This window comes from Malurus melanocephalus, unplaced genomic scaffold (assembly GCF_030028575.1).
Source record: "Malurus melanocephalus ecotype Western Australia unplaced genomic scaffold, MMel_1.1 scaffold_61, whole genome shotgun sequence".
Lineage (NCBI taxonomy): Eukaryota > Metazoa > Chordata > Aves > Passeriformes > Maluridae > Malurus > Malurus melanocephalus.
The window spans coordinates 495,947-516,582 of NW_026623293.1; the positions used below are offsets into that span (position 1 = coordinate 495,947).

The 20,636-nt window shown below is 37.7% G+C and overlaps 1 protein-coding gene across 1 annotated transcript in view; it reads left to right on the plus strand.

Moving 5' to 3' along the window:
- TMTC4 (transmembrane O-mannosyltransferase targeting cadherins 4) overlaps nucleotides 1–18,437 on the plus strand; it is a 52,987-nt gene extending 34,550 nt beyond the window's left edge. Inside the window, exons 11-17 of the mRNA XM_057366173.1 lie at nucleotides 4,809–4,888; nucleotides 5,061–5,168; nucleotides 5,288–5,429; nucleotides 6,006–6,120; nucleotides 6,616–6,728; nucleotides 12,884–12,953; nucleotides 13,472–18,437. Coding sequence (XP_057222156.1) covers nucleotides 4,809–4,888; nucleotides 5,061–5,168; nucleotides 5,288–5,429; nucleotides 6,006–6,120; nucleotides 6,616–6,728; nucleotides 12,884–12,953; nucleotides 13,472–13,623 — 780 coding nt within the window. The 3' untranslated portion in view covers nucleotides 13,624–18,437. The remainder of the gene's footprint in view (nucleotides 1–4,808; nucleotides 4,889–5,060; nucleotides 5,169–5,287; nucleotides 5,430–6,005; nucleotides 6,121–6,615; nucleotides 6,729–12,883; nucleotides 12,954–13,471) is intronic.
- The last annotated feature ends 2,199 nt before the right edge of the window (nucleotides 18,438–20,636 follow it).

Genomic DNA, 20,636 nt, shown 5'->3' on the forward strand with positions numbered 1-20,636 from the left:
CATAATACATATGGTTTGGTTGGGTGAATTTTTTTAACAGAGAGAAGGAAGTATGGCACACATCTTGGTTAAGTATGTCCAGGAGCACATCACACATTTGAACTTGCATGGCCCTGCACTTAGGTTGGTTTCAAAGGTCATTAGATTGAAACATTATACATTTTTAATACACTTGGCAGTATTTTCCTTAGCTGAACAGGAGGTGCCTGTATATTGATTCCATTTCTTCCTACCACCATTTTTCATACTGCATGGATTGACATGATTYCTGGAGCTCAGTGGCAATGCACACTGGAGTGAGTTAGAGCCAGGCCTGCACTGGTTTTGCTAAAGCAAATTTTGTGTGCAGTTGTAGAGGCTGTTCTTTCTTGATATGTTGAYTACATGTTACAGGTGGTTTATAAATTTGGAATATTTCAGCACTACTGACTTAAAAGGCTCACTGCATCCAAATTGGCATCTTGACATTTGATGTAATTATGTTGGGAGTTTATCCTGGAGGGCTTTGTTAAGGACTGGAATACTTTGTTACAGACTATGATAAAATCAAAACTGTTTTACCATATCAGATTACAGGCTTGGATTTATCTCCTTAGATTCAGACATCTMCATCTGAGTGGGTCAGCCAGGCTCCCTTTGTAAGTGGGAAGAAGAAGCTGTTTCTTTCAGCATGTGGTTCATCACCTTGGACCAAATGAGAGATTTAAGTCAGGACTGCATCCTAGATTTCTGTCTTTCTCTCCACTGATGATAAAAGAAGTCCTGACAACTAGAGCAGGTGTGGATGCATGAGATTGTGAGATTTTGCCCCTACCCTACTGCTCTTCACTATTTCTAGACATTGCTGGATTGCTCTTCACCTTCTGAAGTCACTACACATAGTTTCTCTTATTTTTAAACATTATTCTCAAAATGCTCATCTTGCTGCCTTATTTTTGCTGTTTAAAGTATTTGTGCTGTTGGAAGAACTGAGGGGTTTTGTTTTTTTTCTCAGCTTTTAGAAAAACCATAGCAGTTAAGATTCCAGAGATGGTCTTTATTCCTGGATGACTTCCTCTCATTGATTATCTAAATAAATAATTGCAGTTACATTGTTACATACATGGGAAATAGCCAGCATTTTTCTTTTCCTAGATTTGAAGTAACTAAATTTAAATTATTGTAAATTGTTGTTTTGTGCGTAATCTCTACATTTTCCTTGCTACTGGCTTTTCTTTAAAGGATAGAAATTAATAAACATAAATTTTGAAAAGCCATTTCATAGCAACTTTTCTGCAATAATAAGCAAGGAAGTTAAAATACTCTCAGCATAATGTTACTAACTATTTGCCTTGACATACCAGGGTAAGTAACTTTAAACTTGATGTTTTATGCAAACTGCTATTATTATAGAGACGAGTTTGTCAGAGACAAGCTATGCTAATACTGAAAAGGTACAATGAGTTTATGAGATTCCTTTCTGTACTTTCTTAAAAGGTCCTGTAAAACCTCTTTGTTACAGAACAAGATTTAATGCTGTCTGAGGATCTGATCTTTGATCCTTGAGGAAACTGATCTAGAGGGCACTTCCTTTAGATACTGAGATCTCTTAAATGCTATATGTTAAAAGGGGATTATCTTCGAGGAATTTAAGTGCTGTGGGCTGTGTTTATATGGGCTATTTGCAGTGTTTTGCCACCATTTTAGATGTCAATTTTTGTGTATACAAGCACRGTCATGCAGAAAAACCTTTAGGCAACATTAAATACACAAACAAGATGTGCATATAAAAAAGCTTTGTTTTATTATTATTTAGAAAACAGAGTTTTCGTAGTGGGAGAAAGAAGATTGATGACAGGAGTTGGCATTGAACAGAAGCATCTGCATGTTCCTGGAGAAATTTTGACATCTGTGCTTTGCTTTCATTCTTTTCRGCAAATGTTCATATTTGCTGAAAAAATGATTATAAGCAGCTAGGMAGAGAGAATAAAATTGGTGATAATAGTAGTGCTCCAACAGAGGGGATGTACCTCCTAGAAGATGATGCTACATTTCAATTTTTTCTTATGCTGCTTTAAGGGAAAACAAAAAAAACCAGTCTGGCAATAATTTCATTTTTGCACAGGAAAATATAATTTTTTTTTTTCTCTCCTTGTTTAAATTTAACATTTAAATAAGAGTTCAAGTACTATGTMTGTCTAGCACAGAATAATATACAGTGCTTTTTCCTTTTTATACTGGCTTCTTAGTCTGATTGAGGTATTGCAAACAGACAAATACATAAAGCCTATTCCTTGGCTAGGCTCTGGTGCCATGGTTGTGCTAACTTAAATAAGACATGCCTGTTGAGAGACAGTAGGTCCTACTCTAGGGTATTTTACCTGATTGCCTAGATTTCAGAGAATACTGTGTTGTTATGCATCCCTGAGAAATGCTCCTTTTAGAGCTATTAGTGTAAAGTAATTGCCTGTTTAAGACTGATAAAGGATCATCTGGGTATAATGTAATACGTCATTTCCAGTTAATATTTAATCATTTAATAACGAAGTGCTCTTAAATGTTTAACCAGGAAAGGAAAATCTTCCCTCCCAGGCTGGCATGCACAGTATCTGTCAGAAGCAGAAGAGCCACACCTCTAGAGATGAAATTTAAAAACCTACCCCGCCCCTCATTTTTAACGACTGGATTCTCCCCACCCTTTGTGTAGACTCGACTACATCTTTTTAGTTCAGTTCACAAAACACATATGTGCACTTAATACTTGTTTTGATGTTTTGACTTAAGAGAATTGGTGTCTCTTGGGTTTCTTCAGACTGCACAGTCCTGTTTACATGAGAAAAATATTCTTTCTGTTGCTACTTCTGAAAAAAAAAATGATGTGGACATATTTCATGTTWAAAAAAAAAACMAACMAAMMAAAAAAMCCCATGAAAAATAGGAAGGAAAGTGCTGTTTCCTAACMCAAGATAGCTGATATGTGAAGGATTGAGTGGTTGGTGTACACCAAATTTTTTTCCATCTGTTCTGCTCCAGTCTTTAGGAATTTCTTTCTGTAAAGCTTCTTAAAAACTTAAATTAAATTTAGTTAAATACAATTTTGTTCGCTGATACTGAACTGTAAAGTCAGGTACTTCAAGGGCTCATATACAGTATTCAGTGAAATCTTCACGTATTTCTTCTGTCTTGCCACAATTTATCTTTTATCTGGATAAAAGTTGAATATGTAAACTTCAGCATATATAATCAGAGTGATCCAGTTTGGAATGTTACAGTGTTCTGAAAAACTTCTGGAAGAGATATATAAATAGAATTCAGTCCTAAGAAACATCTTTCATTTTACTTTAATGACTCCTGGGAAAATGCTCCAACTTTTTGTATTTTTTGACACTGTCAACTGATCTTCGTTCGGTTATTTCTTGACATAAATGTACCATTCTGTTGCTTCTTTGCCGTGGGCCTTGTCAGATTTTTATGAATGTCCAATACAGTGCCAGGATTTTTTTCTTCATGGAAGCTGTTCTAGAACTGCTTTTATGGGATGCTGRATTTGTGTGCTGTTTTATATCCTACACAAGCTGCCTCTCTGCATGCTTAGTAAGCTTTATAACATCTTTGCTCTCCTTAAAACTCCTTAAAATACTTTTTCACTTTTACTCTCCTTAAAATACTTTTTCACCCATTCAAGAAAGCATGGAAAATGTCCTTAACTTTATTTGTTGATGGTATGGTACTTCATAGTTGCAATCAAACAGAGATGAAATTCATCGGTTAAATACCATAACAATTAGGCTTCAACATAATTGTGCTGGATCAATAGGTCCCAGATACTGTGTCAATTGCAATTAGGATTTTTCAGTTAATGGACATGTCAGATAAAATCCTTTTTTGATTGTAGAAGGTGAGTTAGATTTACTTAAGTGTATTACAAACCTATCACATTGGAATTCAATCTGAATTTATTCCTGTGAAGTGTGTTTAAATCAGATTTTCAAAGTTTGGAAGAAATTACCATATGTGTTTGTCTTAGATGAAGAATATATAATTTCATTTCAAATAGTAAGGTAATTAAATAATGAGTYCTAATTTGGGTGCTGAGAAATCTCTTTTCAAGAGTCACTACTCACAGTAMTTTTAGACTAAGTAACATAGTCTTCTGAGGTTTGTCCTAAAGTAGGATATGAGACGTCTTCCAACTCAGATTTGTCCTGAAATATATTTATTCCTATTTACTCTTGCCATAAATTCTTCTTCCCTGTGGCCTGAAAGCTTGAAATCTTTCCTTCATTCTTCAGTTTTTAAAAAGGCAGAGTCTTCAACATGTTGCTATACATATTCAGAAAYGCTCTTTGATGCATTTTTGTCCTAAGATAATAATTGTCTGTCTGTTGCTTTTTGTTTGGGTTTTATTTGTGAGTGTTGAGTTTCCCCCATAACAAAATCAAAGTTTAATTGACACATACCTGTAGTGTTTCTTCTGCTATAATGGATATGATATGAGTCCCACTTTCTCTTASTTACCTGACAAATAAATGAAATTAAGAGCACAAGGTCCCCACCACACARAGTGTCTAGTGAAAGGTGTGGTGGCCTCATTCATAAAATTAGGAAGTAAATACTACCTCTTAAATAGCTGGAACAGTTATGTTCAGATTTTGTCTTTATCTTCATTGTATGAGTTGTCCAATCTTAAGTATCAACCTGCACAAAAAGCCAGCAGTGAATGACACAAGTGCTGACTGTTTCTATTTGGAGAAAGAATTTTTAGCTACCTGGTTCCACAAAATATCTGGCTGTCTGGCATCTGGTAGAATATATATCTGTGTTTTCAGGTGCACTACAACGTTGGCAAAAACCTGGCTGACAAAGGAAATCAAAGTGCTGCAATCAAATACTACCGAGAAGCTGTAAGGTATTAGAAATTTTACTGCTTTAATGATCTGTCCTAAAATTGCTTTCATGTTTAACACGAAGAAAATGCTYAGGTATTCATTTTCATGTTCTGCAGCATTGCAGAGCTAGCAATTTGCATATATTAATACATGTCCATACATAATAATAATCTCTTAAATTTTAAATTTTAGGTTGAATCCAAAGTATGTACATGCCATGAACAACCTTGGAAATATTCTGAAAGAAAGAAATGAGCTCCATGAAGCGGAGGAGTTGCTGTCCTTAGCTGTRCAAATACAGTATGTTTAGAGCAATGCTAAGCGGTGTTTTGCACCAGCTGAGCCAAAATGATACAATAGGGTCTTGTGTTTCAAACACTTAATTGTCCTCTCTCGGTGCTTTTTCCCAATTTGCTCAGACCTGATTTYGCTGCTGCATGGATGAATCTAGGAATAGTACAGAACAGTTTAAGAAGGTTTGAAGAGGCAGAGCAAAGCTACTGGACAGCAATTAAACACAGAAAAAAATATCCAGATTGTTACTACAATTTAGGGCGGTTGGTAAGTGCTTTTGAATAAATGATAACTGTGACTGGAATCTGTGTGTCTCTGTGTGTATTTCTATAGATAGATAGGTAGATTTATATAATTCTGCTCTGYTGTTACAAGCTGATAGTTATCCCAGTTTGCTTATATTGTAGTTTAGTTTTTTATTGTATAAAGAAGTATAAACAAAAATACATATTATTTTTCTCCCAAAAGATATTATTAATCATTTTCCAATATTAGACTGTTTTGCATTCATTAGAATATTGTTAACTAGTAGAACTGTGCCGAAAAATTCAAATGAGATTCTTGGAAATATGTACATTAAATATTTACAAATTCTCTTGTGTAGATTCCTCAATTCTATGCTGCTTTTTCTCTATTTTATTGRTGTATGCATATTTGAAGACAAGCCTCTCTCCCAGAGAAAAGTATCTTCCATACTACAAGAGTATTTTTTACATTTTTTATTTTTGCCTAGAAAAATCCTACTAGAAAGGAGCAAGACATTAACCACTCTTCAGTGTCTTTAGTGCATGATAGGAAAGTAAAGCAAATAATAGCAAAATTACCAGACTTTTTTTCTTTTAGTATGCAGATTTGAATCGCCATATAGATGCATTGAATGCATGGAGGAATGCTACAGTCCTGAAACCAGAGCACAGTTTGGCTTGGAACAATATGATAATATTGCTTGATAACACAGGTAAAAGCCTATCTGAAGGTTTTAATGAATGATTAATTGCCTAGAAAAACTTACAGCTTTATTAGTATTTGTCTAGAAGGGTCTCTACCTTTTCTCTTGCTTCCCAGACACTCTCTAGTAATATAAGAATGCCTTCTGACTCAGTGATTTTAAAGCATCACTTGAAATCCAGCCCATAAACTGAATTTCCGATACTTACTTGAAATGCCATCAATGTGCAAGCATGTTTGCATAAGATTAAATTCCAGAAGGTTTAAATCTGCTTGTTATTGAATCATTGTTGTTCTTCTGATGGTGTTATCTGCTGAAAACAAAATTAAGAACTATTGTCTTAATTTGCAGGAGTTTACAGTTGTGTGTGTGTGTGATACCTGGTTTTCTTTAAAAGCTTATGCAATCAGCTATTTGTAAAATAAGTATGCTTGCAGCATGAAAAGTAACTAATAAGGCTGTGTTGAAACATGCCTTCTCTTTTTCCACCATCTGGGCTCACAGGCAATCTAGCTCAAGCAGAAGCAGTTGGAAGAGAAGCCCTGGAATTGATACCTAATGATCATTCCCTTATGTTTTCCTTGGCAAATGTACTGGGGAAATCACAAAAATATAAGGTAGGTAACTAGAGCTTTCTGACTGTAGGGTTTTGGGTGGGTTTAGTTGGGTTTTTTCCCCTAATTAAACTCTATCTATGTTTTTTGTAGAAACGGTTTGAGATCAGTATGGACTATGACTTAGATAATCAGGTTTCAGTGCCCCTTTGTGTCACAGTGTTGGTGTGTGATCCTGGCCTGAGTTAATCCCTCCTTATTTTAGATGCCTGGGTTATAAATGTTGCTGCCCTATACTATGTCAATGGTCAGTGTAGAGAAATAGGCTCTTGAGCACACTAGAGGGCAGTTAGGGTCTTGTGTTGCTTCACTGCTGAGGGAGAGAGCCTGCATTGAATTAGAGACCTTGTTTCAGGAACTCAGATGGGACAGGCTAGTCCTTTTTCTATGTATTCTGTGAATAGATAGATAGAGAAATAGATAAGAATTCTAACCTTTTTTGCCTCGGACACTATGGAAAATATACAGGTTTGCTAATCCTGGAGTGAGGATGGGATATGTGCGTGATCTCAGAATACTGTGGGACAAAGTCTGTACATTGAGCAATGTATYGAACTTTCTGTTGGATGCAATGGACCAGCCTGTGAGTGGTGCCTCAGCATTAGCTACATGCATATGCAAATAGTAAATGTAATGAAACTGATGAGAAATACTTGTTTTTCAAAGGGAATTGTATGAGCTGACAGAGAATAAATCATACACATTTAATATAGTTAGTTGTTTAAACTGACTCTACAGTCAGTGATTTATGTATGTGACAGGGCAAATTAATAATCAACTTCTTGGTGTTCCTCAGAAAAACATCATATACTGAATCTTGGCTTCTAAGARGTTTGATGTCTTTTTGATAGAAATAATGTTAGCAGTACTGAAGGAACATTCTCATTTATATACAAAGCAAGAAGATTTTATGATATGAAACTTGACCAGAGGAAATTGCCTAAATTGCACGAAGGAAGGTTTAGATTAGATATTAGGAAATTTTTTTTTTTTTTTTTCACAAAAGGGATTTTAAAATATTGGACCAGATTACCCAGGGAAGTGGTAGAGTCACCATTCCTGGAAGTGTTAAAAAAATATGTGGATATGGCACTTGAGGACATGGTTTAATGGTGACCTGCTGGTGGTGCTGGGTTGACAGTTGAACCTCATGATCTTAAAGGTCTTTTCCAACTTTARTGATTCCATGAKTCTCAAAATAGATGCATTTGTCCAGCAGTTAATGTGGCCACTTAAATTTCTACAGTATTGTTCAGCTGTGGAGTCCTGACCTGTCCACATGTGAAGCCAGGGCCTGCGACAGCCCAGCACTTGCTTTTGTTTGTGTCACTGATGCTGTTAAACACCCCGTTACTGGGTTTCTATACTGGCTGGGTTTTTTTCCTTTACACTCTAATTCTTATCTCTCTCCACCTGAGACTGATATAAAATAGATCTTCTGGTTACTTTTACAAAGTTTGAGAAGCATACAAATTAACATCCAGAATGCATAAGGTATGAGATTATGGAGGAGGTAATTGCAAGGATTATTTTGGTGAGTCATGACTGTGAAAGAATAGAGGATTTTATAGTCGTTTATCAGGAAGAATATGTAGCATGACAGAATAAAGAGCATTTATAATGAAATAAAGTAGAAAAAATAAGTTGAAAACAAGCTGGAAAACTTTTCCAGGTATGGGAGAGACAAGTCTGTCTTAGTGGATTTAAAAAATAAAATAGAGGATAGCAATTTTGATTGTCAGCCCTGAAAGGTCATTATTCTACAGGAGAACATGTTAGAGACAAAGTAGAAATAAGAGTAGGGGAAAGTGCAGCTTTTAAGTCCACATTCTGAAAAAAGCAAAATGAATAGTGAAAAAAGCAGAGAGCCAATGACTGTTATAATAGTTCAGTATGGAGTAGTAGATTTGTGCAGAACAGAAAGTTGAACTAGTCACTTAAAACTGATGGCTTATAACAGGGAGGGCACATTAAGGGAATTGGAAAGTGGGCTCACTTACAAAGGTTCTGATCTCAGCAGCTGTATTTCATATTGCCTGGAAAGAGGAGATACAGATATGTTTGTAATGGGAGAATGCTTACTGACAAAAAAAAAAAGCATGAAAAAATCAGATTTCTTGTCCACCCTCTCACCATTTTAAAATAGATAAGTGGATGGCTCTTCAAGGTTTTTTTTTTAATGGAATTGGAGGGGAGGAGCGGGGGATGGAGTCTGTCAAGGTGATGGAGGTAATTTTCAGAGTGCTGCCTGGCTGTGTCTGATGTGCTGTATAACCTCAGGCATTTAATTTATTAGGTTACTCCTTATGTGTCTGTATAAAAGTTGCTACTACATTGGCTCTGTTGCTGCAAAGGAAAATTTGTTCTGGGGTTTTTTGTTATCTCTTATTTTAAAAGACATTGAGTCAAAAAGGTTTTATTATGTTGTGAGAGATTTCCTTCCAATAAACACACAACATTCTCCTTCAGTTTCAAATGCACTTTGATTTTCAGCAGAAGATAGGTTGTCTACATCACAAAAAAAGCCCTTTATTTTTTGTTTTTATCTGCTGATGAATGATTTATTGTTTCAGAAAGAAAARCACATAAAGGATGAGCTGTTTCTGTGGTTTTGTTTGGGTTTTTTAATTAACATCTGTTACACCAAGTTAGATTCTCCTTTAAATGCTTGTTCTTATCTCAGTAGATGAAGAACCAAGCTATCTTTAGTTCTTTGAAAATATGTGTGCTGTATTTTTGTTATGTATACATCTATGCTTTTTCTGTAAAAAGTGCAATAAATTGAAACCATTCAGCATTTTTGTATTTGAAATAAAGCCAGASTACAATTTTGTGGCCTTGGCAGCAGATGGAATGCAGTGTGCTTACCCCAAGCCTTTGCTATATGAAGCCTGCAAGTTTCTTGGCAACACTTAAAGATTTGGCAAGATGCAGTGATTTGAAATATCACTGATGGACTGGAATGTATATTTACTCCATATATCCACRGTAATATGAATATGATGCAGTTTAAATAACCTTTAATCAACCAGTATGCTTCTACTAGCTGCTGAGCAAAGTAATGGTGATAAAAATATTCTGAGCATGTCATTGAAGATGTATGGTAATGGCAGCCAGCTCTTGAATATCTTATTTCATTAAATTTGCTGGAAGCGCACTGCACGTGTCATCCCACTGTGCTTCAGCAGTGAAAGGATGCAAGTCTGTGTGTTAGTGCTTCTCCTCTGTGTACGTGGCAACTTTTAGGCATGATTGAGTTAAATGGTCAGCATATCTTTCACTTTGGYTGCTGTTAACATTCCCAGTGAAGAAAACAGACATTTACTTACTAGGACAAAAATACTAAAATTTGGAGTGGGAAAAGAATACAGCTTCATGGGACTTAAAATTATTACATGCTTCCAGGTGCCACTCTGCTGTTGATTTTTAGGATTGGAGAGTTGTATGAAAAGAAGAGATTATCTCACACCACTTGCTAAATTATTAAATATGTGACTGAGAAACATGGAAATTGTGGAAAAATTTTTCCTGGAAATGACACCAGAGGTCATCTAGTCCAACCCCTAACCACACCAGACCTAGTTCCAGTTGAATCTTTAATATCTCTATGGCTAGATAGTCTAAAACCTCACTGGACAGCATCTTTCAGTGCTTGACCAACTTCATAATAAAAAAACTGATGTTTCCTTTAACTGGAATTTCTCGTATGCCAGCTTGCATCCATTATGTCTCATCAATCTCACAGTCATGTGAGAAGAGTCTGTTTCCATCTTCTCTGTATTATCTCATCAGGTAGTTGTAGGCAGCACATCTTCTCTCYTGAAGGCTGAAAAGATCCCCTTCTCTCTCAGCTGTTCCTTGCATGTCGTGTGCTCCAGCCCTGACCCCTCTTGGTGGCTTTCTGCAGGACTCACTGAAGTGTCTGTGTCCTTCTTGTAATGGACTCCCCCAGCCTGAGCACATACTCCGAGTGTGGTCTCAGAAGTGCTAACAGAGGAAATCACATGGCTACCAGAGGTCCATGCCAGACTCAGCCATTCTGTGGTTCCTGCTAATCTGTTTCTCTGCCCTTCCCAGGTCCCTCAAAATAGCAGTTCATCCCTCCAGTGTATTTCTCACTCCCTCCTCTAGGCTGCTATCTGAGAAGTTTCGAAACTGCATTCAGTCCCATCATGTGAAATATGAATGAAGTCACCAAATAGTACGAGTTTCAAAAAGACCAATGCATCCAGGAACTTTAATAGTCTGGGTTTGAGAATGCTGGAGCAACTGCTTATGCCATAGGAAAGCAATGYTAAAACTTGCACTATGGAGTTATTTACTCTCTAAATTTGCAGACGTCTTGTTGCCTTGTTAACTCCTATCCAAGTATTCCTTCTCCTGAAACAAAATCAGAGTCACTGACTGTTGTTGGAAGGGACCTCTGGAGATCAGCTTATCCAAGCCCCCTGCTAGAGCAGGTTCCCCTAGAGCAGGTTGCACAGAATTGCAGGTTTTGAATATCTCCAGGGAAAGACACTCCACAACCTCTCTGGTCAGTCTGTTCCAGTGCTCTGCCATCTGCACAGTGAAGAAGTTCTGCCTCATGTTCAGGTGGAACTTCCTGTGCAYCAGTTCCTGCCCGTTGCCTCTTGTGCTGTTGCATGGCAGGACTGAGAAGAGCCAGGATCCATCCTTTTGGCACCCTCCCTTCAGATACTTACAGACATTGAGGTCCCCTCTCAGTGATCTTTTCTTGAGGCTGAACAGGCCCAACTSCTTCTGCATTTCCTCATAAGAGATGCTCCAGTCCCCTTATCATATCTGTGGGCCTCCACTGGACTAGCTCTGAGAACCCTGGGGTTTRTAATTTCCTTGACCTGTGGAGATGAAGGCACTTTCTGCATGAGTCTCTCCTGGCTTGAGGATGGCAGCCTCAGCTGTGCACRGCAATGCTTTTAGTTTGGGTTTGAATTTGGACATATGGGGAGGCTCTTAAGTCACTCAAAGTTGAGTGACTCAGTCTTGACATCAGAAATTTATTTTTCCCTGAAGGGACTCTTACAGAGAGTTATTTCATGCTTGACATGAGAAGACAGTGAAACCAAAAATCTGGCTGACAGGTTTTCTTTTTCAGTAGAGCCTGTGTTATGTTTTAAGCAGTAAAAGCTTAGCACAAAGGAAAGGACTTTTCTCCATGTTACTGTTCTCACATACCTCAGACACCAAGTATGTGCATTCAGACAGAAGCCTACCACATTGAGGTAATTTTATCTTCAGGTCATTTGCATTGAAACCAAATGAGTAATTTTCCCTAAAGCACAGCACAGCATAGAAATCTATGTAAAATTTGCTGTCAAGTATCTAAACTTGCATGTCAGCAAGTAAATATRCTCCATTTGGATTGGGGGTGTGTAACTTAATTTTAACTTCTGCAGGAAATACGCTTTGGGAAAAAAGATGTCTATATTAGCAGCTAGTTTAGAAAAATAGAATTGTTTTAATTAGAGAATAAATGTAGCAGTGAATTATTCTCTGACTATTTGGTCAGGGAGCTGAGGTTTTCTAAAAACTACTCAGATATCAAGAGTTTTAAGGGTACACACTGCAAGTGTAATATAGAGACGATAACTGGTGAGGAAAATAGGAAGGATGTTGCATGGCCTGACATGATTTGCCATGATTTTTTAAGTGAAAGGTACTCAGCTACTCTTCATTGGGGACCAGCTGAAACATCTGTTTRAAAAGGACTTACTGGAATGCCCCTATTTTTAATGCCAGAACTACTTTAAAAGGAAAGGTTTGCTTAGATACTGAATTATATTATCCTTAACTTGATTGCATAAGTAGGGAAAACTTCAGCAGGTAATGTGTGAAAATACTATAATTATAAAAGAAAAAGGTACTTTAGGTAAAGAGTTTTGCAGACTTCACTAGTGCTAAAAAATAACAGCAGCCTATGAAAGCATGACACTTATTTGAAACATTATTAGTGTTTTGAGGAGGCTGTAGCCACCTGAGCTACAGGATCAGGCAAGCTCATAATATTTATATGGTCATATAACATAGATATGGCATAGTTTAGGAGGGTTTTTAATTACAATGGTGGGTAAATTTGGCATTGTTTTATATATATGAGAATGGACTTTCCTGACATCTTGTTATTTTAAATTATTCAGGAATCTGAAGCTTTGTTTCTCAAGGCAATTAAAGCCAATCCAAATGCTGCCAGTTATCACGGTAATTTGGGTAAGAACCTTTCTAACTCTTATCAGCTSTATTGTTTATTTGCTTCATATTCATTGTGTTTAAAAAGAAAAAGCAATCTTTTGAGCCTTCTTCCTGCTGGGCAGATTTCTATTTTACTTTCTAGAAGAACTGCCAGCCAGAAGAACAGGGCACTAAAACCAGAAAAGCTGTCACACAATATGACAGATCAAGAGGGCTGCACAATCCAGCCCAGAGGTAGCTGCACTTTAGTGTCTGCAAATTGGTTCATTTATGCTATGCTTGTAACCCGCAATGAGCTCACCAGATAAGAGCTGCCATTTATGGCTCCATTGTAATTCATTCCTTCATCATTCCCATGCCAGTTCTGCTCCCAGGCTTTGCTCCTGCATTTGGCAACAGAACAAGCAGCTACTGTGCCACCAGCCAGTGACAGACCCTCACTGGAAACAAATACTTCARTGTTGTTTTCCAAGTGATTGGCAAGATTGTACGTTATTCAACAATATTGCTAATGAAATTCCCCATTGATGTTCCAGCTGTGCTTTATCATCGCTGGGGAAACCTTGACTTAGCGAAGAAGCACTATGAAGTCTCTCTGAAGCTTGATCCTACGGCACCYGGAACCAAGGAAAACTACAGCCTCTTAAGAAGAAAACTGGAGCAGTTGCAAAAGAAAGGCGGTGCCTGATGTTCCTTTTCAGGTTGCCCGTGCATGCTGTTTACGACTACTGTTACATGGGTACTTTTGACCATGTACTGAATTCTGTCCTCATTCTCAAAAGCAACACCACCAGCACCCGCACACTTGAATGTCCAGTTTTGCCCTCCTACAGATCCTAACATTTCAGCTTGAGGGATCATTTTATTTTTACTTGAACTGCTTTTAAAGTCCATTAGAACATTTTTATAGCAATGCAGATGGAATTTCACAGCATACACTTGAAATTTGATATCTTCATCTGACTTTTTAGTAGCAGGATGAATAGCAGGAGGCAGTTTTATTTCTGAAAGTGATACTTAAAAGTGCAATTTCCTGTTTAAATCCTGATCTTTTCAAGTATGAAAAATATCTGTCCACTTCAGTTTTATTACTGCCTTCCAGTGCCAGTCCTGCAGAGCCAGTGTGGAAGAATGAATTCTCTCCAGCACGTCAGTCTGCTCATATAATTTGAGTTACACCCTTATGCTCATTTCTGTCTCTAGCCTGTGAAGAGTCAGATTTGTACAGGAGAAAATAATGGGCAAGGATTTGACCATAAATGTTTTTCAGCCAGTGGTATTCTTAAGTGTAGAAAATACTTTTAGATGAAGATGGAGATTTTAGCACGCAGCCAAGGGAAAAGACAGTGAGGCAGCATAGGAGCCAGGTCAAGTTTCTGTTCTAGCAGGGAGCATCATCAGGCACAGACAACATGGGCAACAAGACAGAATTGCTTTAGCTCCTGCAGCAGGTCAGTGGTCTAAATACAGTATAGTGTCTGTAGGAGATAATTGCTGTGTTCTCAGACAATTCAGTGCTTTCTGGTTAAGGACATTACACCTTTCAGCTCCTCTGTTGCTGGGGAATAAAGAGATAATTTCTGTGGAAAAGCAACTGTGCAGAAGACCTGACCTTGGCTGTTGATCTGTTACCTGGAAGAACTTGGCTTCACCTTTGTCTCCAGTGGCTCATGTGTTTGCTGAAGAGGCAGATAAATAAGCATAGYTGTTAATGCATAAACTGAGTGCATCAATATGGGATGATTCAGAGGTGGTTTATGTTGATACTGTGTTACATCTCAAAAGGGGCTATGCTTTAATACACATTTGAACTCTGGCTGTCCAGAGTTGTTTGTCATGTGCTAATATTTGCACTCCTGCTTCAGGAAGTAGTTGCATGTCTGTTTATTTACTGGTGGTTGGGTTTTCTGGGTTTGTTTTGGGGGGGGGGGGGTTTGAGATGTTTGTTTTTGTTTGTTTCTTTGTTTAAGATTGGAAGTTTGCTATTGGATATGAAAACTGGGGAACTTCACCTGTCTTTTCATATTCCTTCTTTCTTGCCGACCATATCCCCTGGGASAAATTGATCAGCACAGTATTTGCAGCTATCCTAATTTGTCCATCRATTATTGTGAGACTGTTAACCGTTTTCCACATACAACTCATGTTTGCGTGGAACCACTTCAAGTATTGGGGAAATTCCTGCCATAGGACAGGATGTTGTRTGATGTTCTTATCTAACCACCATATAAACATTCTACATCTATAACATGTTTAGAATCTCCCCATAGGCTACTTTTACATTATGAATTTGCTTGGAAATGACAGTTGTTGCAAGAACTGGGTGTGTCTACAGAATATACTGTAATACTGCAGAGCTACCAAAGCATCCTGACAAAGCAAGCTTGGGTACTGCAAGTCATGCAGTACTTTAATGTAATATTTTTTGCCAGATCTAGCCAGCAAGGCTGTGGAAGTGTGGTGCTGTCCACAAATTTGGCTTTGAATGAACTAATATGGCTACATTATACCTCATGTGGCCATACTGGTTTTAGTCAAGGTGCCAGAGGCAGGTATGCTYCTCTTGTGCAAATACAGCTTGTTTCTCAGCAAGGCTAGTTAGTTCACATGTTCATATTTGTTGCARTTGTTTCCATTTCTTCTGGTTTCTGGACAAAATTTTCAGAAACTTGTTTCTGAATATGATATAAGCATGTTCTTTGCCAAGAATCTGGTGAGCAGAACTCTGCACCAGTATGGCTAAAAATCTTCCAATGACCAGCATAGCTTAGTACCAACTTTTGTATCTGAAAGGTGCTGACATAGATACACCCTTCAGTACAAACAGTAGGCTCTTACGGGTTTTCTGCTGTTCATCAGATATGGAGAACACGTAGCTTCCTCAGTCATGAGGAATTAAAGAGTTGGGATCTGGCTGGATGAGTTAATTTATAGCAGAAGATAAATGTGTTTAATATAATTAGGTCTTTTCTGTATATTTGGAATATGACATCCTGAATTTAAATTATTATCCTCATCATAAAGCCCAATGTGGTTTTYCCTGTTGCTTTCCATATCAGCTTTAAAGACATCCACTAGATCAATATTTTKTATGGGGTATGAATTCTTTCTAGGTCATTATAAACCAAAGTTGTAGAAATTCCTCTGTGGAAATCCTTTTACTTAAGTCTTAGATGGAAGAGACAGACAAACAAATTTGKTGTTTTGTTAGAATTTGAAAGCAATGTTTACTCTTCAGTACAGATGACATCATTTCTTTTTAATTAGCTTTCTGGCTACCTGTATATATTTTTGTCAGTGTTTATTTGTTTTATATAATATTCAATGCTATAAAAATTCAATGTGATTACCTGTGTGATGGTAATATGAAACATACCCATATGTCTGAGTGTAATGTTGAGGCAGAATTGTGTTCAAAAGATGACTGCTTTTGTAATAAAAATTTCCTTAAGACTTTCAAGAATACTAAATATTTTTTTACTTTATTTTCAGAAATATTTTGGAAGTGCAAACAATGCAGTGRCTTTTATTAAAATGGTTATAATGTTAATCTTTTTATTGTTTTTTCATACYTCATAACTGACTCCTGGAATAGTGCAGAACACTCAACTTCAAAGAAAAAAAGGTGAAGAAAAAGTGGGCTTGTACATAACTGTAGTTACAAATATTGTTTGTCTTTCCAGTGTGCTGGATTTTTTTTCCCCTTGCTAATTACAGAAGATTAAAATTTCCTTATCAGCTGAGCTTTTGGATTCTCTAGAGAAATTAAGAAGCCTTTTTTCTTCTTTTTTTTTTTTTTTTTTGAAAGATTACTTGTGCAAATACAGTTCTGAGAAGAGAAATATGGAATGATTTAATGCACAGAATGGAGTCAGAAAAATAGTCACAGTGACTGCTATGGATGTTAGTCTTTTTTCACCAAAAACTTCCAGTGGAGTTCCCTAATTGTGCGTTTCTCTTGTGTCTAGACCAATGCCATGTACATGAAGTTTCCTGTTATTTAATTTCATATTTAGTATTTAAAMTTCAGAGATGTGTATGTGGTTATGGGCATTGAGAAATAAAAGTCTATAATACTTTTATATGGTTTGTTAAAAATATTGGGCCTATTCACTGGGAACTTTTTCCTTCATATTTGAGATACCTGTATCTGAACTATTCAGCCTAGTTTCATCATCCTAGGTTCTCTGTATAGTCACTGGGGAAAAAAGCCTCTGTTGGATGTGAGTATCTACTTGAAGGAGATACTCATCTTCACTAACTTCAAAGGGTAACTAAGATGATCAGCTCATACACATGAAGAAAAATCTCACTGCTCCTTTCAATTGAAGTAATCCCATACACCTTTAGCATTCTCATACATTACTGGCACCAATAATGGTAAAAGACTGGCATTGAAGCAAACTGGCGGGTACTTGCCTTGAGAGTCAGAGAGTAACTGAATGAAGGACTGAGAGAAGACAAATTAAGTTTGATAAATTTACMTGACTGATAAAGCACTGAACATCAAATCCCTGTGTATGAAAACAGAACATTCATGTCCAGTTCRATTCATTGCTAGCTTGTCTGTGTTTCTGTAATAAACAGTAATAACTTCTTACTGAATTGATTTTTGGTCTTTAACTCTTATTTTAAAAAGCAACTGTAAATTTGCAACAGTGAGATTTTTTTTTTAAGTTCCAGTTGCTATTTCAAGCTGCAGCTGTTAGAATGTTAAATGTGATAGCATAGTGTGTTTCAGTATCATGAGGGGTTTTTATTTCAATATTTTGATATTTATTTGCTGGTTCCTGCCTATGTCCCATATTTCATGTGAGCATTGGTACATTCACATACCTGTCGTTACATGTAGATTCCCATGTGCTTTTTGACTTGGTCTTTCACTGAACAGTGCTTCCTTCCACAGCTCTTGTGTCTACCAAATGTGTTTATGAGGGCACGTTTAACTCAAAAAGACCGAAATTTGTTAGAAACAAAGGTGAGATCACATGGCTGGACTGAGGTGATGTAAATGCTGAGGGAGCCAAACTTGTGTCATGGAACACCATAAGCAGCAGATGCCACTAGTAAAGGGCACCTCAGACTCTGTGCTGGGCTCCACAATCCTGTGACATGGTTGTACATAAGTGTAATGTTACAAACACRGCAACTTGGACCCTGTGCTTTAAAGAAAAAGGACCATATAGCTCTCCGAGGAAGAGGAGACTGCTGCATGGACTATCGAGCACTGGAAGACTGATTAATTTGTATTAGAAAGCTGCACTGCAGTGTTGTGGTATGGGTGTTCTGTGTGTGCCAGTGATTATACATGCCAAGTGGTTCAGGGCTTTTTAAAATAAATATTTTTGTTAGGAAAGATCCCTGCAGGTACTGAAATTGGTAGCTTGCGATTTCTGAGCTGAACTTTTTAAATGTAGCATTAATTTAGATTGCCAATGGTATGTTCCAATTTATTTTCAGCTGAGCAGGAAGCAAATACATTTGTAATGAAGCCATGAAATAAATCTGCATTTTGCTATCTTTTTTTTTTTTTTTTTTTTTTAGATTTGTGACAATGGTGTTTATTTTTGTAACAAGTTTTTGAATCAGGATTCTCCTACAAGCTAGGAAGAAAACCTAATGGGCCTGGCAGACTAGTAGTGGGACATAAAAAGGGAGACATTCTTCCTCTTATCATAATAGTTCAAAATCTTGATTTAGCACGAGTGTATTGATGTTAAATGTGTGTGCCCAAACAAAAAACAGCAGTACTTGAAGAAAGCGATAGAATACTTAACTGATTAATTCAGCAACTAAAACGATAAAATACAGAAAGCAAGAGCTACTGCCTCAAATGCTGAGCAATCTTCTCTGCCAAAATCAGATTTGTTACCTGGTGTGCAATGAGCCAATAATGACACACTTGAGAGAGAAACCGATTATTTATTTTAGAGTTGCACAGTGCTGAGTTGCTCAGTGGTATTGAACAAATCACGCACACCAACGATCAAAATTGTTTACTATTTATACATTTTAGTAAACAAAGGAATTAGTGTTCATTGGCTACAAGTTGCATAGTTCCCTTATTAACTGGYGTTCTGTTTTTTATCGGTTAACGATTCTTGCTTCTCAYGCTAATTAGTCCCATGGTCAGTCAYTCTCTTAGGGGTCGGTGGATTTTCTTGTGTTGGTGGTCCATGAGCGGGTGGTCACAGTCTCCCCCTGCTGGAATTATCTTTAACCGAGTAAGAGCTGATGGCAGCAGTTGCTGGGTTGGATTTATTAGTTTCTTCTCTGTTTTGGGACTTCTGCCAGCTGTCTTCATGGCCCATAGATTCTGCATTCTTTGAGTCCACTATCAGTGGTACGTCCTTCTTCACAAACTTTGTTAACCTTMCCCTAAGTCTGAGATCACTGAAGCRTGTCAAGCCCTAAAYCCTAACAAGGCAATTCTACCAAGTAATTTGTTTTTCTARCACCTGGACATGACTTAGAGCTTGCTTACTAGCTGTTATTTGTTTCATTGATTGAATTCTTYTTCTTGTTGATGAGGCTTAAAATTATGCAAAGAGGAAACATCAAAGAACATTCTTTCTTAAAAAAAWTTTTACATATTCCACATTTTGCAACAATCCTACCCAGTATTAGAGGTGGGATAGAATTATCCAGTGGTAATTGGGAAAGAAAGTGAATAGTCTATAATAGATGCAAACTGGCTTCCACTCAGTAACTAGTTAAGGAAGAGGGACTGATATAAAAGTTTTACCTCCTCTCCTGATAACCAGGATACAGAACAGTGCTTGTATGGTCCAGAGAGAATCAGAATATCCTGAGTTGAAAGGGATCAATGGGGATCATCCAAGTTCAACTCCTGGCCCTGCACAGGGCCATCCCCAAGAGTCACACCATGTGCTTGAGAGTGTTGTCCAAACACTTAAACTTTGTCAGGCTGATGCTCTGACCACTTCCCTGGGGAGCCTGTTCTACGGCTCAACCATCCTTTGGTTGAGAAACCTTTTTTTCTAGAACCCAACATAAAGCTTCCCTGACATAACTATACAGCCTCAGGCCATTCCCTTGGGTTCTATCACTGGTCACTGGAGAAGAGAGATCAGTGTCTGCCCCTCTGCTTCCCCTTATGAGAAAACTGCACTGCAATGAGGTTTCCTCTCAGTCTCCYCCAAGCTGAACAGACTGCTCCTCACACGGCTTCTCCTCTAGAACCTTCCCCATCTCCAGAGCCCTCCTTTGGACACACTCTGATAGTTTAATATCTTTCTTATACTGTGGCACCCAAAACTGCACACAATATTCAAGGTGAGGCTGCCCCAGGTCAAAGCAGAGTGGGACAATCCCCTCCCTTGCCCCTGGCGATGCTGTCCCTGATGCTCCCAGGACAGGGYTGGCTCTCCTGGCTGCCAGGGCACAATGACTCACATTCAACTTGCCATTGAGCAGGACCCCCAGGTCCCTTTCCACAGCACCGGTAAAAAGGGTATCTCACTCTTATTCCTCCCACCAATGCATACACTTTAAAGTCATTTTACTGTGTAGAACCTTCACATCCTTTGCTAAAGGACAGACTGATCCCTACGGACCCAGCTTAAGGGAGTCTTCGGCTGGGAACTGGAAGCTGCCTGCAAAGGCAGTGAACTGAAAGGCACTTGGCACCCTCCAAGTTTRAAACTCCTGCTTCAGCAGGCTCAAGATCAATCTGTGCCT